At 43.8% G+C, this 24,419-nt stretch overlaps 1 protein-coding gene across 5 annotated transcripts in view; it reads left to right on the top strand.

Moving 5' to 3' along the window:
• The window catches only part of PICK1 (protein interacting with PRKCA 1), a 205,500-nt gene that overhangs the window by 154,132 nt on the left and 26,949 nt on the right, over nt 1-24,419 (top strand). For all 5 annotated transcript variants that reach the window (XM_077277900.1, XM_077277902.1, XM_077277901.1 and 2 more), the window contains exon 8: nt 8,117-8,179. In XM_077277900.1, coding sequence (XP_077134015.1) covers nt 8,117-8,179 — 63 coding nt within the window. The remainder of the gene's footprint in view (nt 1-8,116; nt 8,180-24,419) is intronic.

Genomic DNA, 24,419 nt, shown 5'->3' with positions numbered 1-24,419 from the left:
TATACAGACACCACTCCTATATACAGACATCCCTCTATATACAGACACCACTCCTATATACAGACATTTCTCTATATACAGACACCACTCCTATATACAGACATCCCCCTATATACAGACACCACTCCTATATACAGACATCCCTCTATATACAGACACCACTCCTATATACAGACATCCCTCTGTATACAGACACCACTCCTATATACAGACATCCCTCTATATACAGACACCACTCCTATATACAGACATCCCTCTATATACAGACACCACTCCTATATACAGACATCCCTCTGTATACAGACACCACTCCTATATACAGACATCCCTCTATATACAGACAACACTCCTATATACAGACATCCCTCTATATACAGACACCACTCCTATATACAGACATCCCTGTATATACAGACATCTCTCCTATATACAGACATCCCTCTATATACAGACACCACTCCTATATACAGACATCCCCCTATATACAGACAACACTCCTATATACAGACATCCCCCTATATACAGACACCTCTCCTATATACAGACATCCCTCTGTATACAGACACCACTCCTATATACAGACATCCCTCTATATACAGACACCACTCCTATATACAGACATCCCTCTATATACAGACACCACTCCTATATACAGACATCCCCCTATATACAGACACCACTCTTATATACAGACATCCCTCTATATACAGACATCCCTCTGTATACAGACACCACTACTATATACAGACATCCCTCTATATACAGACACCACTCCTATATACAGACATCCCTCTATATACAGACATCTCTCCTATATACAGACATCCCTCTATATACAGACACCACTCCTATATACAGACATCCCTCTGTATACAGACACCACTGCTATATACAGACATCCCACTATATACAGACACCACTCTTATATACAGACATCCCCCTATATACAGACATCCCCCTATGTACAGACACCACTCCTATATACAGACATCCCTCTGTATACAGACACCACTCCTATATACAGACACCACTCCTATACACAGACATCCCTCTATGTACAGACACCACTCCTATATACAGACATCCCTCTGTATACAGACACCAATCCTATACACAGACATCCCTCTATGTACAGACACCACTCCTATATACAGACATCCCTCTGTATACAGACACCACTCCTATATACAGACATCCCCCTATATACAGACACCACTCCTATACACAGACATCCCTCTATGTACAGACACCACTCCTATATACAGACATCCCTCTGTATACAGACACCAATCCTATACACAGACATCCCTCTATGTACAGACACCACTCCTATATACAGACATCCCTCTTTATACAGACACCACTCCTATATACAGACATCCCTCTATATACAGACACCACTCCTATATACAGACATCCCTCTATATACAGACACCACTCCTATATACAGACATCCCTCTGTATACAGACACCACTTCTATATACAGACATCCCTCTATATACAGACACCACTCCTATATACAGACATCCCTCTATATACAGACACCACTCCTATATACAGACATCCCCCTATATACAGACACCACTCCTATATACAGACATCCCTCTATATACAGACACCTCTCCTATATACAGACATCCCTCTATATACAGACAACACTCCTATATACAGACATCCCCCTATATACAGACACCACTCCTATATACAGACATCCCCCTATATACAGACACCACTCCTATATACAGACATCCCCCTATATACAGACACCACTCCTATATACAGACATCCCTCTGTATACAGACACCACTCCTCTATACAGACATCCCTCTGTATACAGACACCACTGCTATATACAGACATCTCTATATATACAGACACCACTCCTATATACAGACATCTCTCTATATACAGACACCACTCCTATATACAGACATCCCTCTATATACAGACACCACTCCTATATACAGACATCCCTGTATATACAGAAATCTCTCCTATATACAGACATCCCTCTATATACAGACACCAATCCTATATACAGACATCCCCCTATATACAGACAAAACTCCTATATACAGACATCCCCCTATATACAGACACCACTCCTATATACAGACATCCCTCTGTATACAGACACCACTCCTATATACAGACATCCCTCTGTATACAGACACCACTCCTATATACAGACATCCCTCTATATACAGACACCACTCCTATATACAGACATCCCTCTGTATACAGACACCACTCCTATATACAGACATCCCTCTGTATACAGACACCACTCCTATATACAGACATCCCCCTATATACAGACATCCCCCTATATACAGACACCACTCCTATATACAGACATCTCTCTATATACAGACACCACTCCTATATACAGACATCCCTCTATATACAGACACCACTCCTATATACAGACATCCCTGTATATACAGAAATCTCTCCTATATACAGACATCCCTCTATATACAGACACCAATCCTATATACAGACATCCCCCTATATACAGACAAAACTCCTATATACAGACATCCCCCTATATACAGACACCACTCCTATATACAGACATCCCTCTGTATACAGACACCACTCCTATATACAGACATCCCTCTGTATACAGACACCACTCCTATATACAGACATCCCTCTATATACAGACACCACTCCTATATACAGACATCCCTCTGTATACAGACACCACTCCTATATACAGACATCCCTCTGTATACAGACACCACTCCTATATACAGACATCCCTCTATATACAGACACCACTCCTATATACAGACATCCCCCTATATACAGACATCCCCCTATATACAGACACCACTCCTATATACAGACATCCCTCTATATACAGACACCAATCCTATATACAGACATCCCTCTATATACAGACACCACTCCTATATACAGACATCTGCCTATATACAGACACCATTACTATATACAGACATCCCTCTGTATACAGACACTACTCCTATATACAGACATCCCTCTATATACAGACACCACTCCTATATACAGACATCCCTCTATATACAGACACCACTCCTATATACAGACATCCCCCTATATACAGATACCACTCTTATATACAGACATCCCTCTATATACAGACACCACTACTATATACAGACATCCCTCTGTATACAGACACCACTACTATATGCAGACATCCCTCTATATACAGACACCACTCCTATATACAGACATCCCTCTATGTACAGACACCACTCCTATATACAGACATCCCTCTATATACAGACATCTCTCCTATATACAGACATCCCTCTATATACAGACACCACTCCTATATACAGACATCCCTCTATATACAGACATCTCTCCTTTATACAGATATCCCTCTATGTACAGACACCACTCCTATATACAGACATCCCCCTATATACAGACACCACTCTTATATACAGACATCCCTCTATATACAGACACCACTCCTATATACAGACATCCCTCTATATACAGACACCACTCCTATATACAGACATCCCTCTATATATAGACACCACTCTTATATACAGACATCCCTCTATATACAGACACCACTCCTATATACATTCATCCCCCTATATACAGACATCACTCCTATATACAGACATCCCTCTATATACAGACACCACTCCTATATACAGACATCCCTCTTTATACAGACACCACTCCTATATACAGACGATCCCCTATATACAGACACCACTCCTATATACAGACATCCCCCTATATACAGACACCACTCCTATATACAGACATCCCTCTAAATACAGACACCACTCTTATATACAGACATTCCCCTATATACAGACTCCTATATACAGGTCAGAGTTGTGGGTCGCTTACTTTTCACACACGGGGCCGGGGGGCACTTACTTTTCACACACGGGGCCGGGGGGCACTTACTTTTCACACACGGGGCCGGGGGGCACTTACTTTTCACACACGGGGCCGGGGGGCACTTACTTTTCACACACGGGGCCGGGGGGCACTTACTTTTCACACACGGGGCCGGGGGGCACTTACTTTTCACACACAGGGCCGGGGGCATTTACTTTTCACACACGGGGCCGGGGGGGCACTTACTTTTCACACACGGGGCCGGGGGGGCACTTACTTTTCACACACGGGGCCGGGGGCGCACTTACTTTTCACACACGGGGCCGGGGGCGCACTTACTTTTGCACACGGGGCCGGGGGCGCACTTACTTTTGCACACGGGGCCGGGGGCGCACTTACTTTTGCACACGGGGCCGGGGGCGCACTTACTTTTGCACACGGGGCCGGGGGCGCACTTACTTTTGCACACGGGGCCGGGGGCACACTTACTTTTGCACACGGGGCCGGGGGCGCACTTACTTTTGCACACGGGGCCGGGGGCGCACTTACTTTTGCACACGGGGCCGGGAGGGCACTTACTTTTCACACACGGGGCCGGGGGGGCACTTACTTTTCACACACGGGGCCGGGTGGGCACTTACTTTTCACACACGGGGCCGGGGGGGGCACTTACTTTTGACACACGGGGCCGGGGGGCACTTACTTTTCACACACGGGGCCGGGGGGCACTTACTTTTCACACACGGGGCCGGGGGGCACTTACTTTTCACACACGGGGCCGGGGGGGCACTTACTTTTCACACACGGGGCCAGGGGGGCACTTACTTTTCACACACGGGGCCGGGGGGGCACTTACTTTTCACACACGGGGCCGGGGGGCACTTACTTTTCACACACGGGGCCGGGGGGCACTTACTTTTCACACACGGGACGGGAGGGTGTCATAGTCACTTTATTCTGATGTTTGACTTTGATAAATGATCATGTCCTAAAATGGACACCGTACATTTGCATAGCTGCCATCTTTGGAAGGTCAAGTTCGGGGTAATGGAAAGTTCGCCATTATTTCCTATGGGAAATTTTTTTTTTTAAATGCGATTTAAATAAAATCTACATATCGGATCGACTATAAAAGTCATAGCACACCTGTCCCCACCGAGGCCTTCGAAACGCCGCCTGAACGGGGTCTCTGCGCCGAGCGGTTCGGGCCGCATTAATTGCAGAAAACGCGGAGAAGAAGAAGAATAATAAAATATAAGAAATCGGATTACAATATGTTGCTTGAACCTAGGAGGTTCAAGCACCATAATAATAATACAATATTTAAAGCAAAATAAGAGGACCCTGAGCTTAAAATCTGCAATGAGGTGGGTGAGACAGTACAGGGGCTTATTTGCAATGAGGTCCAACCATCTTGAGGGAGTGGGGAATAGATAAAGGCTGCACGAGGTAGTCACCAGCCAGTATTTGTGGTGCTATTGGGTGCGATGGTTTTCTGACATTGTTCCACAATTTTTACTAAGTTCAGATTGGTGAACCTCTGACTCTTTGCTTTTGAGAGACTCTGCCTCACTAAGGCTGGTTTCACACTTGCGTTTTGATCTGCAGCGTTTTTTAAAAAAACGCAGGTGGTGAAAAAACGCATGTAAAGGCGGCAAAACGCCGCGTTTTTTAGACGCATGCGTTTTTGCATGCAGAAAAGAAAACACGGCGTTTTACCGCGTTTACACGCGTTTTTTCCTGCGTTTGCGTTTTTTAAACGCATGCTGAGAAGTGTGTGACAGCTGCCAATCATCAAAATCAACTAGAAAACCCACTATAAACCGAAATAGCTAGGGTTATGGTTAGGATCCCTAGTAACCCTAGGGATCCTAACCCTAGGGATCCTAACCCTAAGGGTTAGGATCCTACCCCTAAGGGTTAGGGTTAGGATCCCTAGGGTTAGGGTTATGGTTAGGATCCCTAGTAACCCTAGGGATCCTAATCCTAACCCTAAGGTTAGGATCCCTAGTAACCCTAGGGATCCTAACTCTAACCCTAACTCTAACCCTAACCCTAGGGATCCTAACCCTAACTCTAACCCTAACCCTAGGGATCCTAACCCTAAGGGTTAGGATCCTAACCCTAAGGGTTAGGATCCCTAGGGTTAGGGTTAGGATCCCTAGGGTTAGGGTTAGGATCCCTAGGGTTACTAGGGATCCTAACCTTAGGGTTAGGTTTAGGGTTAGGATCCCTAGTAACCATAGGGTTAGGGTTTTCTTGTTTTTTCTTGTGGTTAGGGTTAGGGTTTTCTTCTTTTTTCTTGTGGTTAGGGTTAGGGTTTTCTTGTTTTTTCTTGTGTTTAGGGTTAGGGTTAGGGTTTTCTTGTTTTTTTTTGTGTTTAGGGTTAATGGTTAGGGTTTTCTTGTTTTTTCTTGTGGTTAGGGTTAGGGTTTTCTTGTTTTTTCTTGTGTTTTCTTGTGTTTTTCTATAAAAACGCATGCGTTTTTAACGCAAACAAACGCATGTGCTTAGAAACGCATGCGTTTACATAGACAGCAATGCATTTTTTTTCCGCGAATAAACGCATGCGTTTTTTGGGGGGCAAAAAAACGCCGCTAGAAATTACTACATGTTGCATTTCTGCAAATGAACGCACGCGTCAAAAAACGCATGCGTTGACGAAAACGCGTCAAAACGCACGCTAAAAAACACATGCGTTTTTTTAATGTTAAGTATAGGAAAAAAACGCATGCGTTTTTTAGCGCTAAAACGCTGCAGATCAAAACGCAAGTGTGAAACCAGCCTAACACGCGTTTCATACAGTCATTTGACTTGGATACAGATTTTATTTAGTACCACTCACTTTTCCAGCCTTTTGATACATTTTTTGAGATGTGTTGCTGTCATCAGTTTCTAATGTGTATTGATCACCTTCTGATCAGTGTTTTAAGCTCTTCTGTGAGTTGAATATGGCTAAAAGAAATTTCCAAATCATAATATTCTTGTTTTCTCAACATTTTACACGGCGGCACAATATTTTTGTAATTGGGATTGTGTATATATGTGTTTCTTGCATCCCTTAGCAGAACGTTTGAAAATCACTAATCCTGCATACAATTAAAATACATGTAGGTCCAGTCTCACCCAACCCTAAAGGTATTGTCTGGGTGACACTTCATAGTAGAGGGTGGTGACAGTTTTTTTGCCATCCCTATTATAAATTTTGAGACCACAGAACATCTCTCAATTCTCCCAAATTTTATTTTAACCCCATGCAAAGATTACTGATGCTGGTAGAGTAAAAGGTTGCATAGATTTTGTTTTTCCACTAATGGCTTGCCATACAGACCAGTGTAAGCTTAATTTGAGATGGACAGTTTAGAGAAGAAAGCCCTCAATACAAATGCGATTGGTGACGTGATACCCTTTAATAATTGAGGGTGCAGTCTTGTTACTTTATGTATTTGATATTGTTTTGTATTCATATGTATAAATGTGAAGTTTTAGGTCCAATTTTTGTAATGGGTGTATACTTAATGGGATATAGGTTTTTCTTTTTGTATAGGACATACTCGTGTTAATTGTCTAGTTATACGTTAGCAATAACAGTAAATGCTGAAAGAAATGTTGTTTTTTAAAATTCTGCTATACAACAACTGATTAATAACTATCCGATCGTGTCAAGACTGAGCCTAACCTTAACTGTGTAGGCTCATCAGAAGAAAAGCCAAACTAATGCAAATTTTTCACCAGCATGATGTAGAGGCAATGACCCTGATTCCAGCAATGTGTCACTTATTGGACTGCTTGTGTAGTTTTGATAACCTCTTGTTGATAAAAGTGATTGTTCACTAGAGGACTAGTAAACCTGCTGGCATGTAGTCCAACATATTCATGAGTTCTGTACATCACTGATTTCCAACTTTATGCCTATGCACAGTGTACATAGAAAGCTTCCAATCAATGATGTGGATGAGTTTAAAGAGCTCAGCATTCAGAAACCCTGCAGTTCTTGCAGATAAAAACAGTGTTTTTTGAAAACGGCAGCAAGCAGCCCAATAACATCGCTGGAATCTGAGTGTCTACCCTTACATCATTCTGCTCTCATAGCAAAAACCTGGTGATGGATTCTCTTTAAATCTTCAGTTATTCAGTGTTGTTACAGAATACACATGGTAATCTCCAAAGGCAAAATACTCTTTTATTGACCCTATACAATGTATTTCTATTTCAAAAGTTACTAACAAGAGTTCCTGTTATATTCCCAAGGTATGATGGAGCACACCAAACGTCTCTTAAGAGCATTTTTTGAACTTTCCCAGACTCACAGAGGTAATAATTAAGAGCATTCAGTCAATCTTTGAATTTCGTGTACTGTCTATTGACCGATTTATTTCTGGTTCTTTTTCACTTTAGAGTTAACATTGTTAAAGGAAGGTGCCATAAAAAAATGTTCATCAATTGAAAAACTGTAGAGTATTAATGTTTTTATTTTTTTTAATTGTTTTTAATTACGAAAGTCTTCTTCCTCTTCCTCTCTGAAGAGACAATTTGCATATTTTCCAGAGCCGCATTGCTGCTTTAGGTCTCCTCACCTCGACATGCTTAACATGTCACGCTCCGCAAGGAGAAACAATACTTCTTGGATCCCGGTCAGACGCCTCTCAATCAACCAAACCAGATCTCCACTTTGCACTGATGAGGGGCAGTACCCGAAACACAGTGTCTGCAAATTGAGATCTGGTTTGGCTCTTATCCTAAGTCATGTGACAAGGCTCGTTAAAGGGTCGACATTGACTGTGAGGATTGGTACTTCCAATAGGTGGCACTAGAGTTCTAGTCCTCTTCCTCTCTGAAGAGACAATTTGCATAATTACAGTAAGTAAAATCTGAAAAATAATTTGGTATTTCCACTTTTAAACACTAGAGGGAGCAGCTGCTGAAATTTTGCCATGAAAACCTAGTGTACAACTAGCTCACATTACGACTGCAGTGAATGTGGGCGGGATCTGCTCACGTGTGTGACGTCTCCTCTCCTTCCCTTCTGGGAGTTTGTAAAAAGATAACAACAGAGAATGAAGTTTAGGATCACAATGAGGAGCCATTTTGTTGGTGACTGCCAGTGATACTGACAAATCCAGTGTCACCGAGGACGGATGGCAGCACCGATTCTGTTAGTGCTGCTTACTTTCTCATAAGTTGGGGTTAGATACATGGAGTGTATCACATACACATTATACTATATGGAGGCTAATGGGGAGTGCATTATACTATATGGAGGCCTATGGGGAGTGCATTATACTGTATAGAGGCCTATGGGGAGTGCATTATACTGTATGAAGGCCTATGGGGAGTGCATTATACTGTATGGAAGCCTATGTGGAGTGCATTATACTGTATGGAGGCCTATGGGGAGTGCATTATACTGTATGGAGGTCTATGGGTAGTATACTATACTATATGGAGGCCAATGGGGAGTGTATCATACGGGATGGAGTATTTTTTTTTAATTTTTAGTAACGGCACGGTCATCTACTGAGGTTCTCCTACATCCACTATTAGGATGCGCAATCATAGCTGTAATCCGGGTTACCTTGTTAAGGACCCAATCAGAAGTTTTGTCCCCACTCTGAACCAAAACCCTAGCTGTGCTTCTGGTGACACCACTCCGTCCACTTCTATGAGAGCAGTGGTGTAATGTATGACCTCACTTCTTCCACTACTTTACTACTGTGATGTAATGTGCGACACCACTCCGTCCACTTCTATGGGAGCAGTGGTGTAATGTGTAACCTCACTCTGTCCACTATGTTACTACTATAATGTAATGTGTGACACCACTCCTATGGGAGTAGTAATATAGTGGATGGAGTGAGGTCACATATTACACCACTGTTCCCATAGAAGTGGACGGGGTGGTGTCACACATTACATCACTGCTCCATTAAAAATGTGACCCTGCTCTGTCCACTTCGATGGGAGCAGTAATGTAATGTGTGACCCCGCATTGTCCATTATATTACTACTTCCATAGAAGTAGTAGACTGTGCGGAGTCACACATTACACCATTGGTCCCATAGAAGTGGACGGAGTGGGATCACGCATTACACCACTTCTCCCATAAAAATGGATGGAGCGGTGTCACACATTTACACCACAGTTCTCTGTGTGACCTTGGTCTGTCCACTGCTATGGGAGCAAGGGTGTAATAGTATAGATAAATAGAATAAACGCTCTGTAGATATAACATTTCACAAGCTCCTTACATATAATAAACTTGCATCTTTTAGTGCCTTTCATGTGGCACTAAAGGGTGTGTACTCAAATAAATGAAAAAAACGACGTGGGGTCTCCCCCTCAATTTTTGGGAACCAGGCCAGATAAAGCAGACGGCTGTGTGTTTTGTATTATCAGACCGGAAAGGGCCCCGTAACCAAATACCAGCCTGCAGCCACCCCAGAATTGGTGCATCACATTAGCTGCACCAATTCTGGCACTTTGCTCGCCTCTTCTTGATTGCCCTGAGGCAGTGGCAATCAAGGTAAATGTATTTGGTGTTTGTCAGCTGTGAATTGTCCAAAAATACATCTGACATCAAGCTCTGTGGTAAGGAATGGAGAGGGGTGTAGTAGACACCCCCATTACTCACCCACTAATGAAAAAAGAAAAATACATTTTATTTTATTAAAGACTTCCCGACACTTCACATAGTGCCCCTCAGTATAATGGCCTCACATAGTGCCCCTCAGTATTATGGCCTCACATAGTGCCCCGCAGTATAATGGCCTCACGTAGTGCCCCGCAGTATAATGGCTTCACATAGTGCCCCGCAGTATAATGGCCTCACATAGTGCCCCACAGTATAATAACCTCACATGGTGCCCCATAGTATAATGACCTCACATGGTGCCCCACAGTATAATGGCCTCACATAGTGCCCCGCAGTTTAATGGCCCCACATAGAAAGCAGCTACCATCCACCTTTCGTGTATCCCCTATTTCCTCATAGATTGTAAGCTTGTGAGCAGGGCCCTAATTCCTCTTGGGATCTGTTAATTTATGTGATTATTGTTATGCTGTAATGTCTTTTATTGTCTGTACAAGTCCCCTCTAAAATGTAAAGTGCTGCCGAATATGTTGGCGTTATAGAAATAAAATTATCATTTATTATTATACTAGCCCACAGTATAATGGCCCCATATAGTGCACCACAGTATAATGGCCCAGTTTAGTGCACCACAGTATAATGGCCCCGTATAGTGCACCACAGTATTATGGCATCAACTATTGCTTCACAGGAAACACAGTATAATGGCGTCAAATTGTGCTCCACAGTAGTGCCCCATTGTATAATGGCCCCATATAGTGCCCCACAGTATAATGGCCACCCATCCTGGTATGTGGCCCCCACATATTCAATGCAAGGAAAAAAAAACGCTTATACTTACCTTCCATTCGCTTCTGCGCAGCACTGTGTCTTCTGTGTTCTCTGAACAGGCTGTGATTGTTGCTCCCCACAGCCGTAGATACTTTATCTCTCCTCGGACCTTCTTCCCCGGCAGCTTCTGTCACGGCACTCCACAAAGATGGATAAAATCTCCTCCCACACCTGTGGCCTCGACAGCCCAGGTGACAGCTAAAAGGCAGGAGGAGCGGCCTCAATAAAAGAGATGCGTCCGACCTCAGATTCTTGTGTCCAGGGGCTGCTGTAAGTGAGATGTGTAACTGTCCAGCTCAGACCGTTACACACCCCAAAATGAAAATGGCAGCCCTCAGTGGTTCAAGTAAAAATTAATACATAGAAAACTAATAAAGATATAGGTTTAATTTTGTATGAAAAATATTTGATTATATAATCAACTAGATGGTGGCCCGATTCTAGCGCATCGGGTATTCTAGAATATGTATAGTAGTATATAGCACAGCCCACGCAGTATATAACACAGCCCACGTAGTATATAACACAGCCCACGTAGTATATAACACAGCCCACGTAGTATATTGCACCGCCACGTAGTATATAACAGCAGTAGTATATAATACAGCCACGTAGTATATAGCAGTCACGTAGTATATAGCACAGCCCACATAGTATATAACACAGCCCACATAGTATATAACACAGCCTGTTATGACCTGGTGGTTAAGGAGCAACATGGGACGAGCTCTGAGGAGATGGTATCTTTACTGACCGCAGTTCCTGAACCTGACACAACACTAGAAGTAGCCGTGGAATGTTCCTGTCACTCCCTAGACATCTCGTCACAGCCGGAGAACTAACTACCCCTAAAGATGGAAACAGGAAAGCTATCTTGCCTCAGAGAAAATTCCCAAAGGACAGACAGCCCCCCACAAATATGGACTGTGAGTGGAGAGGGAAATGACATACACAGAATGAAACCAGGATTTAGCAAAGGAGGCCACTTCTAACTAGATAGACAGAATAGGAAAGGATACTGTGCGGTCAGTATTAAAAGCTAAAAAAATCCATCACAGAGTTTAGAAAAAATCTCCACACCTGACTAACGGTGTGGAGGGCAAATCTGCTTCCCCAGAGCTTCCAGCTTAACTGAATATAGAATACTGACAAGCTGGACTAGAGCAAACATAAAATTAGCTGAACGATTAAGTCCACAGCAAGTGGACAAAAAATGAACATGCAAGGACTTATCTTTGCTGAACTGGACCAACTATCAAGAAAATCCAAGGAGAGATCTGAATCCAACCAAGAAACATTGACAGCTGGCACTGGCTGAAGATCAGAGCCAGGCTAAATAGCAGAGCAGGAGAGACGATCAGTGGAAGCAGCTGCTAAGCTAAATCCAAGGAGCAGCAGTTCCACTTAAAACCACTGGAGGGAGCCCAAGGGCAGAATTCACAAAAGTGCCATTTACAACCACCGGAGGGAGCCCAAGAACGGAATTCACAACAACAGCCCACGTAGTATATAACACAGCCCACGTAGTATATTGCACAGCCCACGTAGTATATAGCACAGAGACGTGGTATATAACACAGGCCATGCAGTATATAAAACAGCCCACGTAGTATGTAGCACAGCCCACGCAGTGTATAACACAGCCCACGTAGTATATAACACAGCCCACGTTGTATATACAGTCATGGCAAAAAGTTTTGAGAATTACACCAAAATTATTTTTTTCACATGATCTGCTGCCCTCTGGTTTTTATTAGTGTTTGTCTGATGTTTATATCACATACAGAAATATAATTGCAATCATATTATGAGTACCAATAGGTTATATTGACAGTTAGAATGAGTTAATGCAGCAAGTCAATATTTGCAGTGTTGACCCTTCTTCTTCAAGACCTCTGCAATTCTCCCTGGCATGCTCTCAATCAACTTCTGGACCAAATCCTGACTGATCGCAGTCCATTCTTGCATAATCAATGCTTGCATTTTGCCAGAATTTGTTGGTTTTTGTTCGTCCACCCGTCTCTTGATGATTGACCACAAGTTCTCAATGGGATTAAGATCTGGGGAGTTTCCAGGCCATGGACCCAAAATCTCTATGTTTTGTTCCATGAGCCATTTAGTTATCACCTTTGCTTTATGGCAAGGTGCTCCATCATGCTGGAAAAGGCATTGTTGGGCGCCAAACTGCTCTTGGACGGTTGGGAGAAGTTGCTCTTGGAGGACATTCTGGTACCATTCTTTATTCATGGCTGTGTTTTTAGGCAAGACTGTGAGTGAGCCGATTCCCTTGGCTGAGAAGCAACCCCACACATGAATGGTTTCAGGATGCTTTACAGTTGGCATGAGATAAGACTGGTGGTAGCGCTCACCTCTTCTTCTCCGAATAAGCTGTTTTCCAGATGTCCCAAACAATCGAAAAGGGGATTCATCAGAGAAAATGACTTTGCCCCAGTCCTCAGCAGTCCACTCCCTGTACCTTTTGCAGAATATCAGTCGGTCCCTGATGTTTTTTCTGGAGAGAAGTGGCTTCGTTGCTGCCCTCCTTGAAACCAGGCCTTGCTCAAAGTGTCTCCGCCTCACAGTGCGTGCAGAAGCACTCACACCAGCCTGCTGCCATTCCTGAGCAAGTTCGGCACTGCTGGTAGTCTGGTCCCGCAGCTGAAACAGTTTTAAGATACGGTCCTGGCGCTTGCTTGTCTTTCTTGGGCGCCCTGGAGCCTTTTTGACAATAATGGAAGCTCTCTCCTTGAAGTTCTTGATGATGCGATAGATTGTTGACTGAGGTGCAATCTTTGTACCTGCGATACTCTTCCCTGTTAGGCCATTTTTGTGCAGTGCAATGATGGCTGCACGTGTTTCTTTAGAGATAACCATGGTTAACTGAAGAGAAACAATGATACCAAGCACCAGCCTCCTTTTAAAGTGTCCAGTGATGTCATTCTTACTTAATCATGACTGATTGGTCGCCAGCCCTGTCCTCATCAACACCCACACCTGTGTTAATGGATCAATCACTAAAACAATGTTAGCTGCTCCTTTTAAGGCAGGACTGCAATGATGTTGAAATGTGTTTTGGGGGTTAAAGTTCATTCTCTAGGCAAATATTGACTTTGCAAGTACAGTAATTGCTGTTAAGCTGATCACTCTGACATTCAGGAGTATATGCAAATTGCCATTAGAAAAAATGAAGCAGTAGACTTTGGAAAAATTAATATTTGTCTCATTCTCAAAATTTTTGACCATGACTGTAGCACAGCCACGTAGTATATAGCACAGCCACGTAGTATATAGCACAGCCACGTAGTATATAACACAGGCCACGCAGTATATAACACAGCCCACGTAGTATATAGCAATGTGGGCACCATATCCCTGTTAAAAAAAAAAAAAAAAAGAATTAAAATAATTATATACTCACCTTCCGGCGGCCCCTGGATACAGCCCAGGCGTTTAGCGATGCTCCTTGCGACGCTCTGGTACCAAGAATGCGTTGCGGAAACTAACATTAACAAGAAACCTTGTACCCCGACTGATACTACTAAATAAAAACAATTTTTATTAAACAACTTTTAAAACCATAAACCACACAGCAAAAGGTGCAGACAACCGTGCTCACTACAACTGTCCCTCACACTGTAGACACTAAATTACACCGCCTAAGCAGCGGAGGTTGGCACCCTAGGATTTATACGTGAGAGGCGCCCCCGCTCATCGACGGCTGACCCTCTTACTCCTATTCAGTCGTTCTGGGTAAAGTGATACAGTTATACCCCAAATCACACAACAGGAGAATTGAAAAGGACAGTAATTGCCTGATAAAGCAAAGAAACAGTGTGAGGCAGGGTGGCACAGTTACCTTAAAGTGCAAAACAAGTGCAAAAAACACACCAGGAATAACTGGCTAATCTGTACCCTATTCTGTCACAGCCTACCTACCTGTGGGGGTTGGCACCCTACTGTACAGCGGAAGCGGTGCCCCCACTCAACGAAGGCTTACCCTAACAACAAACCCTATCACTGAAAGGCCAGGCTAATAGATAATAAATGTATGGCCTTGTAAAAGCATACAAAAATGACATTCATTAATAGGGTAGGTTCAATTTAGATACAATGTGCATGAAAAACGCCGCACATTTATAACAAGATATACCAATCATTAGGCTCTTTGGTATATAGCCCAATGAAAACAGACAAGATGACAGTCATTAATAAAGGTAGGCTAAGTTTAGGGTTGAGTGTAGTACAGATGAAACACTGCACACCCAAGACATGATATAAAGGAATGCCAGTTATAACCATGAGATATTCATCATGTGAGATGTTCTTGAGGACCCATGCCTCACGCCTCAACGCGTTTCACCAATCTGGATCATCAGGAGGCCTGGATAAACGATGCTTTATCAGGCAATTACTGTCCTTTTCAATTCTCCTGTCGTGTGATTTGGGGTATAACTGTATCACTTTACCCAGAAAGACTGAATAGGAGTAAGAGGGTCAGCCGTCGATGAGCGGGGGCGCCTCTCTCGTATAAATCCTAGGGTGCCAACCTCCGCTGCTTAGGCAGGGTAATTTAGTGTCTACAGTGTGAGGGACAGTTGTAGTGAGCACGGTTGTCTGCACCTTTTGCTGTGTGGTTTATGGTTTTAAAAGTTGTTTAATAAAAATTGTTTTTATTTAGTAGTATCAGTCGGGGTACAAGGTTTCTTGTTAATGTTAGTTTCTGAATTTTTACAACCATGTTGGTCCATTCAAAATTTTTAGTTGGAGTTTACCAAGAATGTGTTGCGGCAATAACACATGATGATGTAGCGGTCTCGCGAGACCGCTACGTCATCTCTGGTCATTGCCGCAATGCATTCTTGGGACCGGAGCGTCGCGAGGAGCGGGAAAGGCGCCGGAAGGTGAGAATATAATGATTTTTTATTTTTTTTAATTATTTTTAACATTAGATCTTTTTACTATTGATGCTGCATATGCCGCATCAATAGTAAAAAGTTGGTCACACAGGGTTAATAGCAGCGTTAACGGACTACGTTACACCGCGTTATGCCACGGTGTAATGCAGTCCGTTTAACGGACTGCTAAAACGCTATGAGGGCACTGACTGGAGGGGAGTAGGGAGGGGGCACTGACTGGAGGGGAGTAGGGAAGGGCGAATTTGCGGCCGGACTGTGCCCGTCGCTGATTGGTCGCGGCCGGCTGGCCACGACCAATCAGCGACACGGGATTTCCGTGACAGACAAACAGATGGAAGTGACCCTTAGACAATTATATACAGTTAGGTCCATATATATTTGGACAGAGACAACATTTTTCTAATTTTGGTTGTAGACATTACCACAATGAATTTTAAACAAAACAATTCAGATGCAGTTGAAGTTCAGACTTTCAGCTTTCATTTGAGGGTATCCACATTAAAATTGGATGAAGGGTTTAGGAGTTTCAGCTCCTTAACATGTGCCTCCCTGTTTTTAAAGGGACCAAAAGTAATTGGACAGATTCAATAATTTTAAATAAAATGTTCATTTTAAATACTTGGTTGAAAACCCTTTGTTGGCAATGACTGCCTGAAGTCTTGAACTCATGGACATCACCAGACTCTGTGTTTCCTCCTTTTTGATGCTCTGCCAGGCCTTCACGGCAGCGGTTTTCAGTTGCTGTTTGTTTGTGGGCCTTTCTGTCTGAAGTTTAGTCTTTAACAAGTGAAATGCATGCTCAATTGGGTTGAGATCAGGTGACTGACTTTGCCATTCAAGAATATTCCACTTCTTTGCTTTAATAAACTCCTGGGTTGCTTTGGCTTTATGTTTTGGGTCATTGTCCATCTGTAGTATGAAACGACGACCAATCCGTTTTGCTACATTTGGCTGGATCTGAGCACACAGTATGGCTCTGAATACCCCAGAATTCATTTGGCTGATTCTGTCCAGTGTCACATCATCAATAAACACTAGTGACCCAGTGCCACTGGCAGCCATGCATGCCCAAGCCATCACACTGCCTCCGCCGTGTTTTACAGAGGATGTGGTATGCTTTGGATCATGAGCTGTATCACGCCTTCGCCATACTTTTCTCTTTCCATCATTCTGGTAGAAGTTGATCTTGGTTTCATCTGTCCAAAGAATGTTCTTCCAGAACTGTGCTGGCTTTTTTAGATGTTTTTTAGCAAAGTCCAGTCTAGCCTTTTTATTCTTGATGCTTATGAGTGGCTTGCACCGTGCAGTGAACCGTCTGTATTTACTTTCATTCAGTCTTCTCTTTATGGTAGATTTGGATATTGATACGCCTAACTCGTGGAGAGTGTTGTTCACTTGGTTGGCTGTTGTGAAGAGGTTTCTCTTCACCATGGAGATTATTCTGCGATCATCCACCACCGTTGTCTTCCGTGGGCGCCCAGGTCCTTTTGCATTGATGAGTTTACCAGTGCTTTCTTTCTTTCTCAGTATGTACCAAACTGTAGATTTTGCCACTCCTAACATTGTAGCAATTTCTCAGATGGGTTTTTTCTGTTTTCGCAGCTTAAGGATGGCTTGTTTAACCTGCATGGAGAGCTCCTTTGACTGCATGTTTACTTCACAGCAAAATCTTCCAAATGCAAGCACTACACCTCAAATCAACTCCAGGCCTTTTATCTGCTTAATTGAGAATGACATAATGAAGGGATTGCCCACACCTGTCCATGAAATAGCCTTGGAGTCAATTGTCCAATTACTTTTGGTCCCTTTAAAAACAGGGTGGCACATGTTAAGGAGCTGAAACTCCTAAACCCTTCTTCCAATTTTAATGTGGATACCCTCAAATGAAAGCTGAAAGTCTGAACTTCAACTGTATCTGAATTGTTTTGTTTAAAATTCATTGTGGTAATGTCTATAACCAAAATTAGAAAAATGTTGTCTCTGTCCAAATATATATGGACCTAACTGTAGATAGATAATTATTTATACAAAATTAACAATCGCAGCACCTTTCCTTTAAAAAGAACCTGTCAGGTTTCTCATGCCCTCTAACCCAGTATCATTCACTTATGTATCAATAAATTCCCTGCCTAACGATCCCTGTATAATGTTTTTTGGTAAAAATGAGGTTTAAAAAAGCTTTTATATTTGCTGCTTCCTAAGCTAATTAGGGCTTTGGCTAGTTGATGGGGAGTTAGTTGCCCCAGACTAGTCAGCCCTCTCTCCATGTTATCACGCAGGTGTTCAGAAGCCATCTTCTGAAGTTGCGGTCATGCACACTGTGCCTCTGAAGCCGGGAAGCGTACACCTGGCTGCACAGGTGCAGTGACGCTGCTGAAATGTGCGGCGCGTTTGCAAGACTTGCAGAAGGCTACTCCTGCATGTTATGTTGTCATGCTCACAGGGGCGTGATAACATGGAGAGAGGCCGACTAGTCTGGGGAAGCTACACCCCATCAACAAAGCCATAATTAGAATAGGAAATGGAGACAGCATAATGCTTTTTATAAACCTAATTTTTACTGAAAATCAATGAAAACTTAAACTACTGTTCTGCTTCTATTTCTCTTGTGAACCATGTTCTAACCACACCCCAAGGCAGTCTGGGTGAGCTAGAAGAGAATGTAGGGACTGGTCACCGCTGCGGCAGCACCCATGGGATTATTGGCGGTTTTACTGTTTAACAGTATGGCTGCCGTCACACTAGCAGTATTTGGTCAGTATTTTACATCAGTATTTGTAAGCCAAAACCAGCAGTGAGTGATAAATGCAGAAGTGGTACATATGTTTGGCTTCGTTCACATTTGCGTTGCGTCGGGCGCAGGTTCGGCGACGCATGCGTCATGCGCCCCTATATTTAACATGGGGGCGCATGGACATGCGTTGTCTAGCGTTTTGTGACGCATGCGTCATTTTTGGCGCAAGCGTCAGGGCGCAGAGGACGCTGCATGATGCAGATTTTTTGCGCCAAAAATCATGCCAAAAATGGACGCATGCGTCACAAAACGCTGCGTTGTGCATGCGTTTTGCATGCGTTGTGCGTTGCATTGCCGACGCTGCGCCGCAAAACGCAAATGTGAATTTAGCCTATTATACTTTTCCTCTTTGTTCCACTCCTGGTTTTGGCTTACAAATACTGATGTAAAATACTGACCAAATACTGCTAGTGTGACGGCAGCCTAACACAGAGGCTTTCACCAGGGACATAGTTACATTATGATTCACAAGACCTTCATTCAAGTATTTTAATAACATTATAGGAGTTTTCCAGTCTACACACATTTTCAGCTGTCAGTCATTGATTAGGACCATCCCTCACACCCCTGAGCTAAGCATGGGATGAGCAGAGCATTACATTAAAGGGGTTGTCCACTACTTTCAATTAACCCCCCAATGTATCCCCCCCGGGTCCCCTAATGAATTTTCTAAATACCTTATGTTGCCGTTTTCGCCTGTGAGCGGCGCTGTTTTCCGCCGACGTCACGTCAATTTCCAGACTCTGGAAATTGACGTGACGTCATGAGCAGGCGTGACCCAGCCTCCACAGACAGCGGTCACTCATCAAGAGTGACTGGGCTGTGGGCAGTGCTGGGGTCAGACTGCGGGGCTGTGCTGGGATCTGCTTACGGACGGGGCTGGGATCTGCTGGCCGTGCTCATGTGCTGGGGTCTGCTGGCCGGCCGCGCTCATGTGCTGGGATGTGAGGCGGCGGCGGGGGGTCTGCGTGGTGAATCTGCCGTCGGTGGATCTGCTGGCAGTGGGTCTGCGGAAGGTGCTGGAGTGTGCGGGCAGGGGGCTGTGCGGTGGGTCTGCTTTGTGCGGTGGGTCTGCTTCGCACGGGTGGGGGCATTGGTGTGTGTCTCTGTGTGCAGGCATTGTCCGATGGGACTATAAGTCCCATCGGGCTCTGCCTGCTACAGTGACAGTGAGTGACACATTAGCCAATGATGGGACAGTAGTAGTCCCATCATCCAGCTAATGTGTTGAATGTAAAAAAAACAAAAACACATACACACATATACAGTACATACATACAACATACATTACACACATACAGTACATACAACATACATACAGTACATACATACAGAACATACAACATACATTACACACATACAGTACATACACTCACCGGCCACTTTATTAGGTACACCATGCTAGTAACGGGTTGGAACCCCTTTTGCCTTCAGAACTGCCTCAATTCTTCGTGGCATAGATTCAACAAGGTGCTGGAAGCATTCCTCAGAGATTTTGGTCCATATTGACATGATGGCATCACACAGTTGCCGCAGATTTGTCGGCTGCACATCCCAAAGATGCTCCATACAAGGCAGGATGGATCCATGCTTTCATGTTGTTTACGCCAAATTCTGACCCTACCATCCGAATGTCGCAGCAGAAATCGAGACTCATCAGACCAAGCAACGTTTTTCCAATCTTCTACTGTCCAATTTCGATGAGCTTGTACAAATTGTAGCCTCAGTTTCCTGTTCTTAGCTGAAAGGAGTGGTACCCGGTGTGGTCTTCTGCTGCTGTAGCCCATCTGTCTCAAAGTTCGACGCACTGTGCGTTCAGAGATGCTCTTAGGCCTACCTTGGTTGTAACGGGTGGCGATTTGAGTCACTGTTGCCTTTCTATCAGCTCAAACCAGTCTGCCCATTCTCCTCTGACCTCTGGCATCAACAAGGCATTTCCGCCCACAGAACTGCCGCTCACTGAATTTTTTTTCTTTTTCGGACCATTCTCTGTAAACCCTAGAGATGGTTGTGCGTGAAAATCCCAGTAGATCAGCAGTTTCTGAAATACTCAGACCAGCCCTTCTGGCACCAACAACCATGCCACGTTCAAAGGCACTCAAATCACCTTTCTTCCCCATACTGATGCTTGGTTTGAACTGCAGGAGATTGTCTTGACCATGTCTACATGCCTAAATGCACTGAGTTGCCGCCATGTGATTGGCTGATTAGAAATTAAGTGTTAACAAGAAGTTGGACAGGTGTACCTAATAAAGTGGCCAGTGAGTGTACAACATACATTACACACATACAGTACATACATATGGTACATACAACATACAGACATACAACATACATTACACACATACAGTGCATACAATATACATTAGACACATACAGAACATGCAACATACACCATACATCATGCGACATGCACCATGCAACATACACCATAAGACATACGACATGCACCATGCGACATACAACATGCACCATACGACATGCACCATACGATATACGACATGCACCATGCGGCACGCACTATACAACATACACCATGCAACATGCCACATACATACATACATACAGTACATACATACAACATACATACAGTACATATAACATAGAGTATATACTCACCATCACTTGTCAACTTGATCCCCAAAGCCAGTGTCACCTGTAAAAAATATTAAAATAATAAACACTATACTCCCTGATCCACAGAAATCCAATTAAAACGAGTGTCCCTCGACGATCTCCTGTGGAGAACAGCAGCATCAGCTGATGCGACCGCTCTCCAGGGGCTCCAGGAATACAATGATGGAGGGTATCCTTCCATAATGTATTCCCCACAATGTATTCCTACGCCCCTGTGAGAAAATAGTCCCTAGTCTCAATTCTTGCATTGCTGTGTGGGAAAATTCTCTTACAGCTTTGCCATAAAGTGAGACCCTGAACTGAGGTAACCTCAGTGATGCACTGCAGGAGCCATTGTCTCCTGTCAGTGTGTCACTGTAGGTCCTATAGAGTAGTGACATCACCCGATGTCACTGTTCTATAGGGGAGATCGTCGTGGGACACTCGTTATTAATTAATTGGACTATGGCGGAAAGTGAGTATACGGTTTATTATTTTTAATTTTTTGCAGGTGATCGAGTATGGTAAGTATGGTTAAATTAAGAATATTAAAATACTTTTTTCTGGCTGTGTCTTTATTTTATTTTTTTAACCCTTTCACTACTATAGGATTAATAATGGATAGGCGTCATATTGACGTCTCTCCATTATTAACCGGGCTTAATGTAACCTCACAGTAGCAAGGTGACATTAACCCCTTATTACCCCATATCCCACCGCTACTCGGGAGTGGGAAGAGAGGGGCTAAGTGCCGGAATTGGCGCATCTTACAGATTCGCTATTTCTGTGGTGGCTGCGGGCTGGTATTTGTAGCTGGGGGGGACAATATCCATGGCCCCTCTCTAGGCTATGAATATCAGCCCGCAGCTGTCTGCATAGCCTTTCTGGCTATAAAATATAGGGGGACCCCACGTCATTTTTTTTGGGGGGTCCCCCTATTTTAATAGCCAGTAAAGGCTACACAGACAGCTGCGGGCTGATATTCATAGCCTGGGAGGGGGCCATGGGTGTTACCCCCTTCCCAGGCTACAAATATTGGCCCCCAGCCGTCAGCTTTCCCCCTCTGACGCAGAAAATTGCGCGGGAGGCCACGCCATTTTTTTTTTTTTCATTTTTTTTTTTTTTTACTGAAACCTATTGTTCATTAACCCCTTTCTGCCAGCTGCCGGAATAGTATGTCAGCTGGCAGTATCCCCCGCTTTGATGTGGGCTTCGGCGGTGAGCCCACTTCAAAGCCACAACACGTCAGCTTTTTTCAATTAAAAAAAAAAAAAATTACATGATCGCTAAACGGCGTAGCGAGAAAAAAAATCAAAAGCCAAAATTATGTTTTTTTGGTCGCCGCGACATTGCATTAAAATGCAATAACGGGCGATCAAAAGAATGTATCTGCACAAAAGTGGTATCATTAAAAACGTCAGCTCGGCCCGCAAAAAATTAGCCCTCACCCAACCCGATATCTCAGAAAATATAGACGCTACGGGTATCGGAAAATGGCGCAATTATTTTATTTATTTATTTTCACCACTTAGATTAAAAAGAACCTAGACATGTTTGGTGTCTATGAACTCGTAATGACCTGGAGAATCATAATGGCAGGTCAGTTTTAGGCTGTGTGCACACGTTGCAGATTTGGGTGCAGAATTTTCTGCATCTCCTTGCAGAAAACGCAGCTGCGTTTTTTATGCGTTTTTGCGCGGTTTTGATGTGTTTTTGGTGCGGTTTTTGCTCGGTGTTGATTCAGTTTTTGGTGCGTTTTTTTGCGCGTTTTTGGTGCGGTTTTGATGCACTTTTTGGTGCAGTTTTTATACGTTTTTGCGCAGTTTCAATGCATTTTTTTATTAGTTTTGGTGTGGTTTTTGCGCGTTTTTGATGCAGTTTTTGGTGCGGTTTTGATGCAGTTTTTGGTGTAGTTTTTATGCGTTTTTGCAGGGTTTCGATGCATTTTTTAATTAGTTTTTGGTGCGGTTTTTGTGCGTTTTTGTATGCGTTTTTGAAAGCTAAATAAAGATGTAGTATTGAACAAAAAGAAAAGATTTGTGATGTCATTATTCTCCAACCTCCTCTTTTACATTTGTCCAACCCACACTCCATTACACACACAGATAGACAGATAGATGATAGATGAAATGGATAGACAGATCTACATATAGATAGATCTATAGATGCATACATCTATCTATTCATATATCTATCTATAGATATATCTGGATAGATATATCTATTGATAGATGTATGGATAGTGTAGGGTGCGTGTCCAGTGTCTGGATTACATCCGAATTAGCTGCAGATTGGATGCTGCGTACTTGTAGTCCCATCGGAAGATGCCTGCACACACACCGCAAAAGACCCCCCCGCACAGCCCCTCACACACCCGAACAGCCAGGCACACACCCGCACAGCCCCGCGCACACACACGCACACACCCGAACAGCCCCGCACACACCCGAACAGCCAGGAACAGTCCCGCACACATCCGAACAGCCCACAGACCCCACCCGCACAGTCCCGCACACACCCGAACAGCCAGGCACACACCCGAACAGTCCAGCACACAAACGCACACATCCGGACAGGCCCGCACACACATACACGCACACAGTCACCGCCCACACACTTCCCTCCTCCTGAACTGCAGCGTTTCTCGGACCCACATCCGCAGCAAAACTGCAGATCTTTTTTACATCTGCGGTTTTGCTGCGGATGTGCCCGACTCAATGCAAGTCTATGGGTGCAGAAACGCTGCAGTTCGGCACAAAGGAAGTGACATGCTGCGGAAAAAAAAAGCTGCGTTTCAGTGCGGCTTT

Source organism: Ranitomeya variabilis, chromosome 8, assembly GCF_051348905.1.
Source record: "Ranitomeya variabilis isolate aRanVar5 chromosome 8, aRanVar5.hap1, whole genome shotgun sequence".
NCBI classification, from domain to species: Eukaryota; Metazoa; Chordata; class Amphibia; order Anura; family Dendrobatidae; genus Ranitomeya; species Ranitomeya variabilis.
The sequence above is the reverse complement of the archived record's forward strand: the minus strand, read 5'-3'. Positions and strand labels throughout refer to the sequence as shown.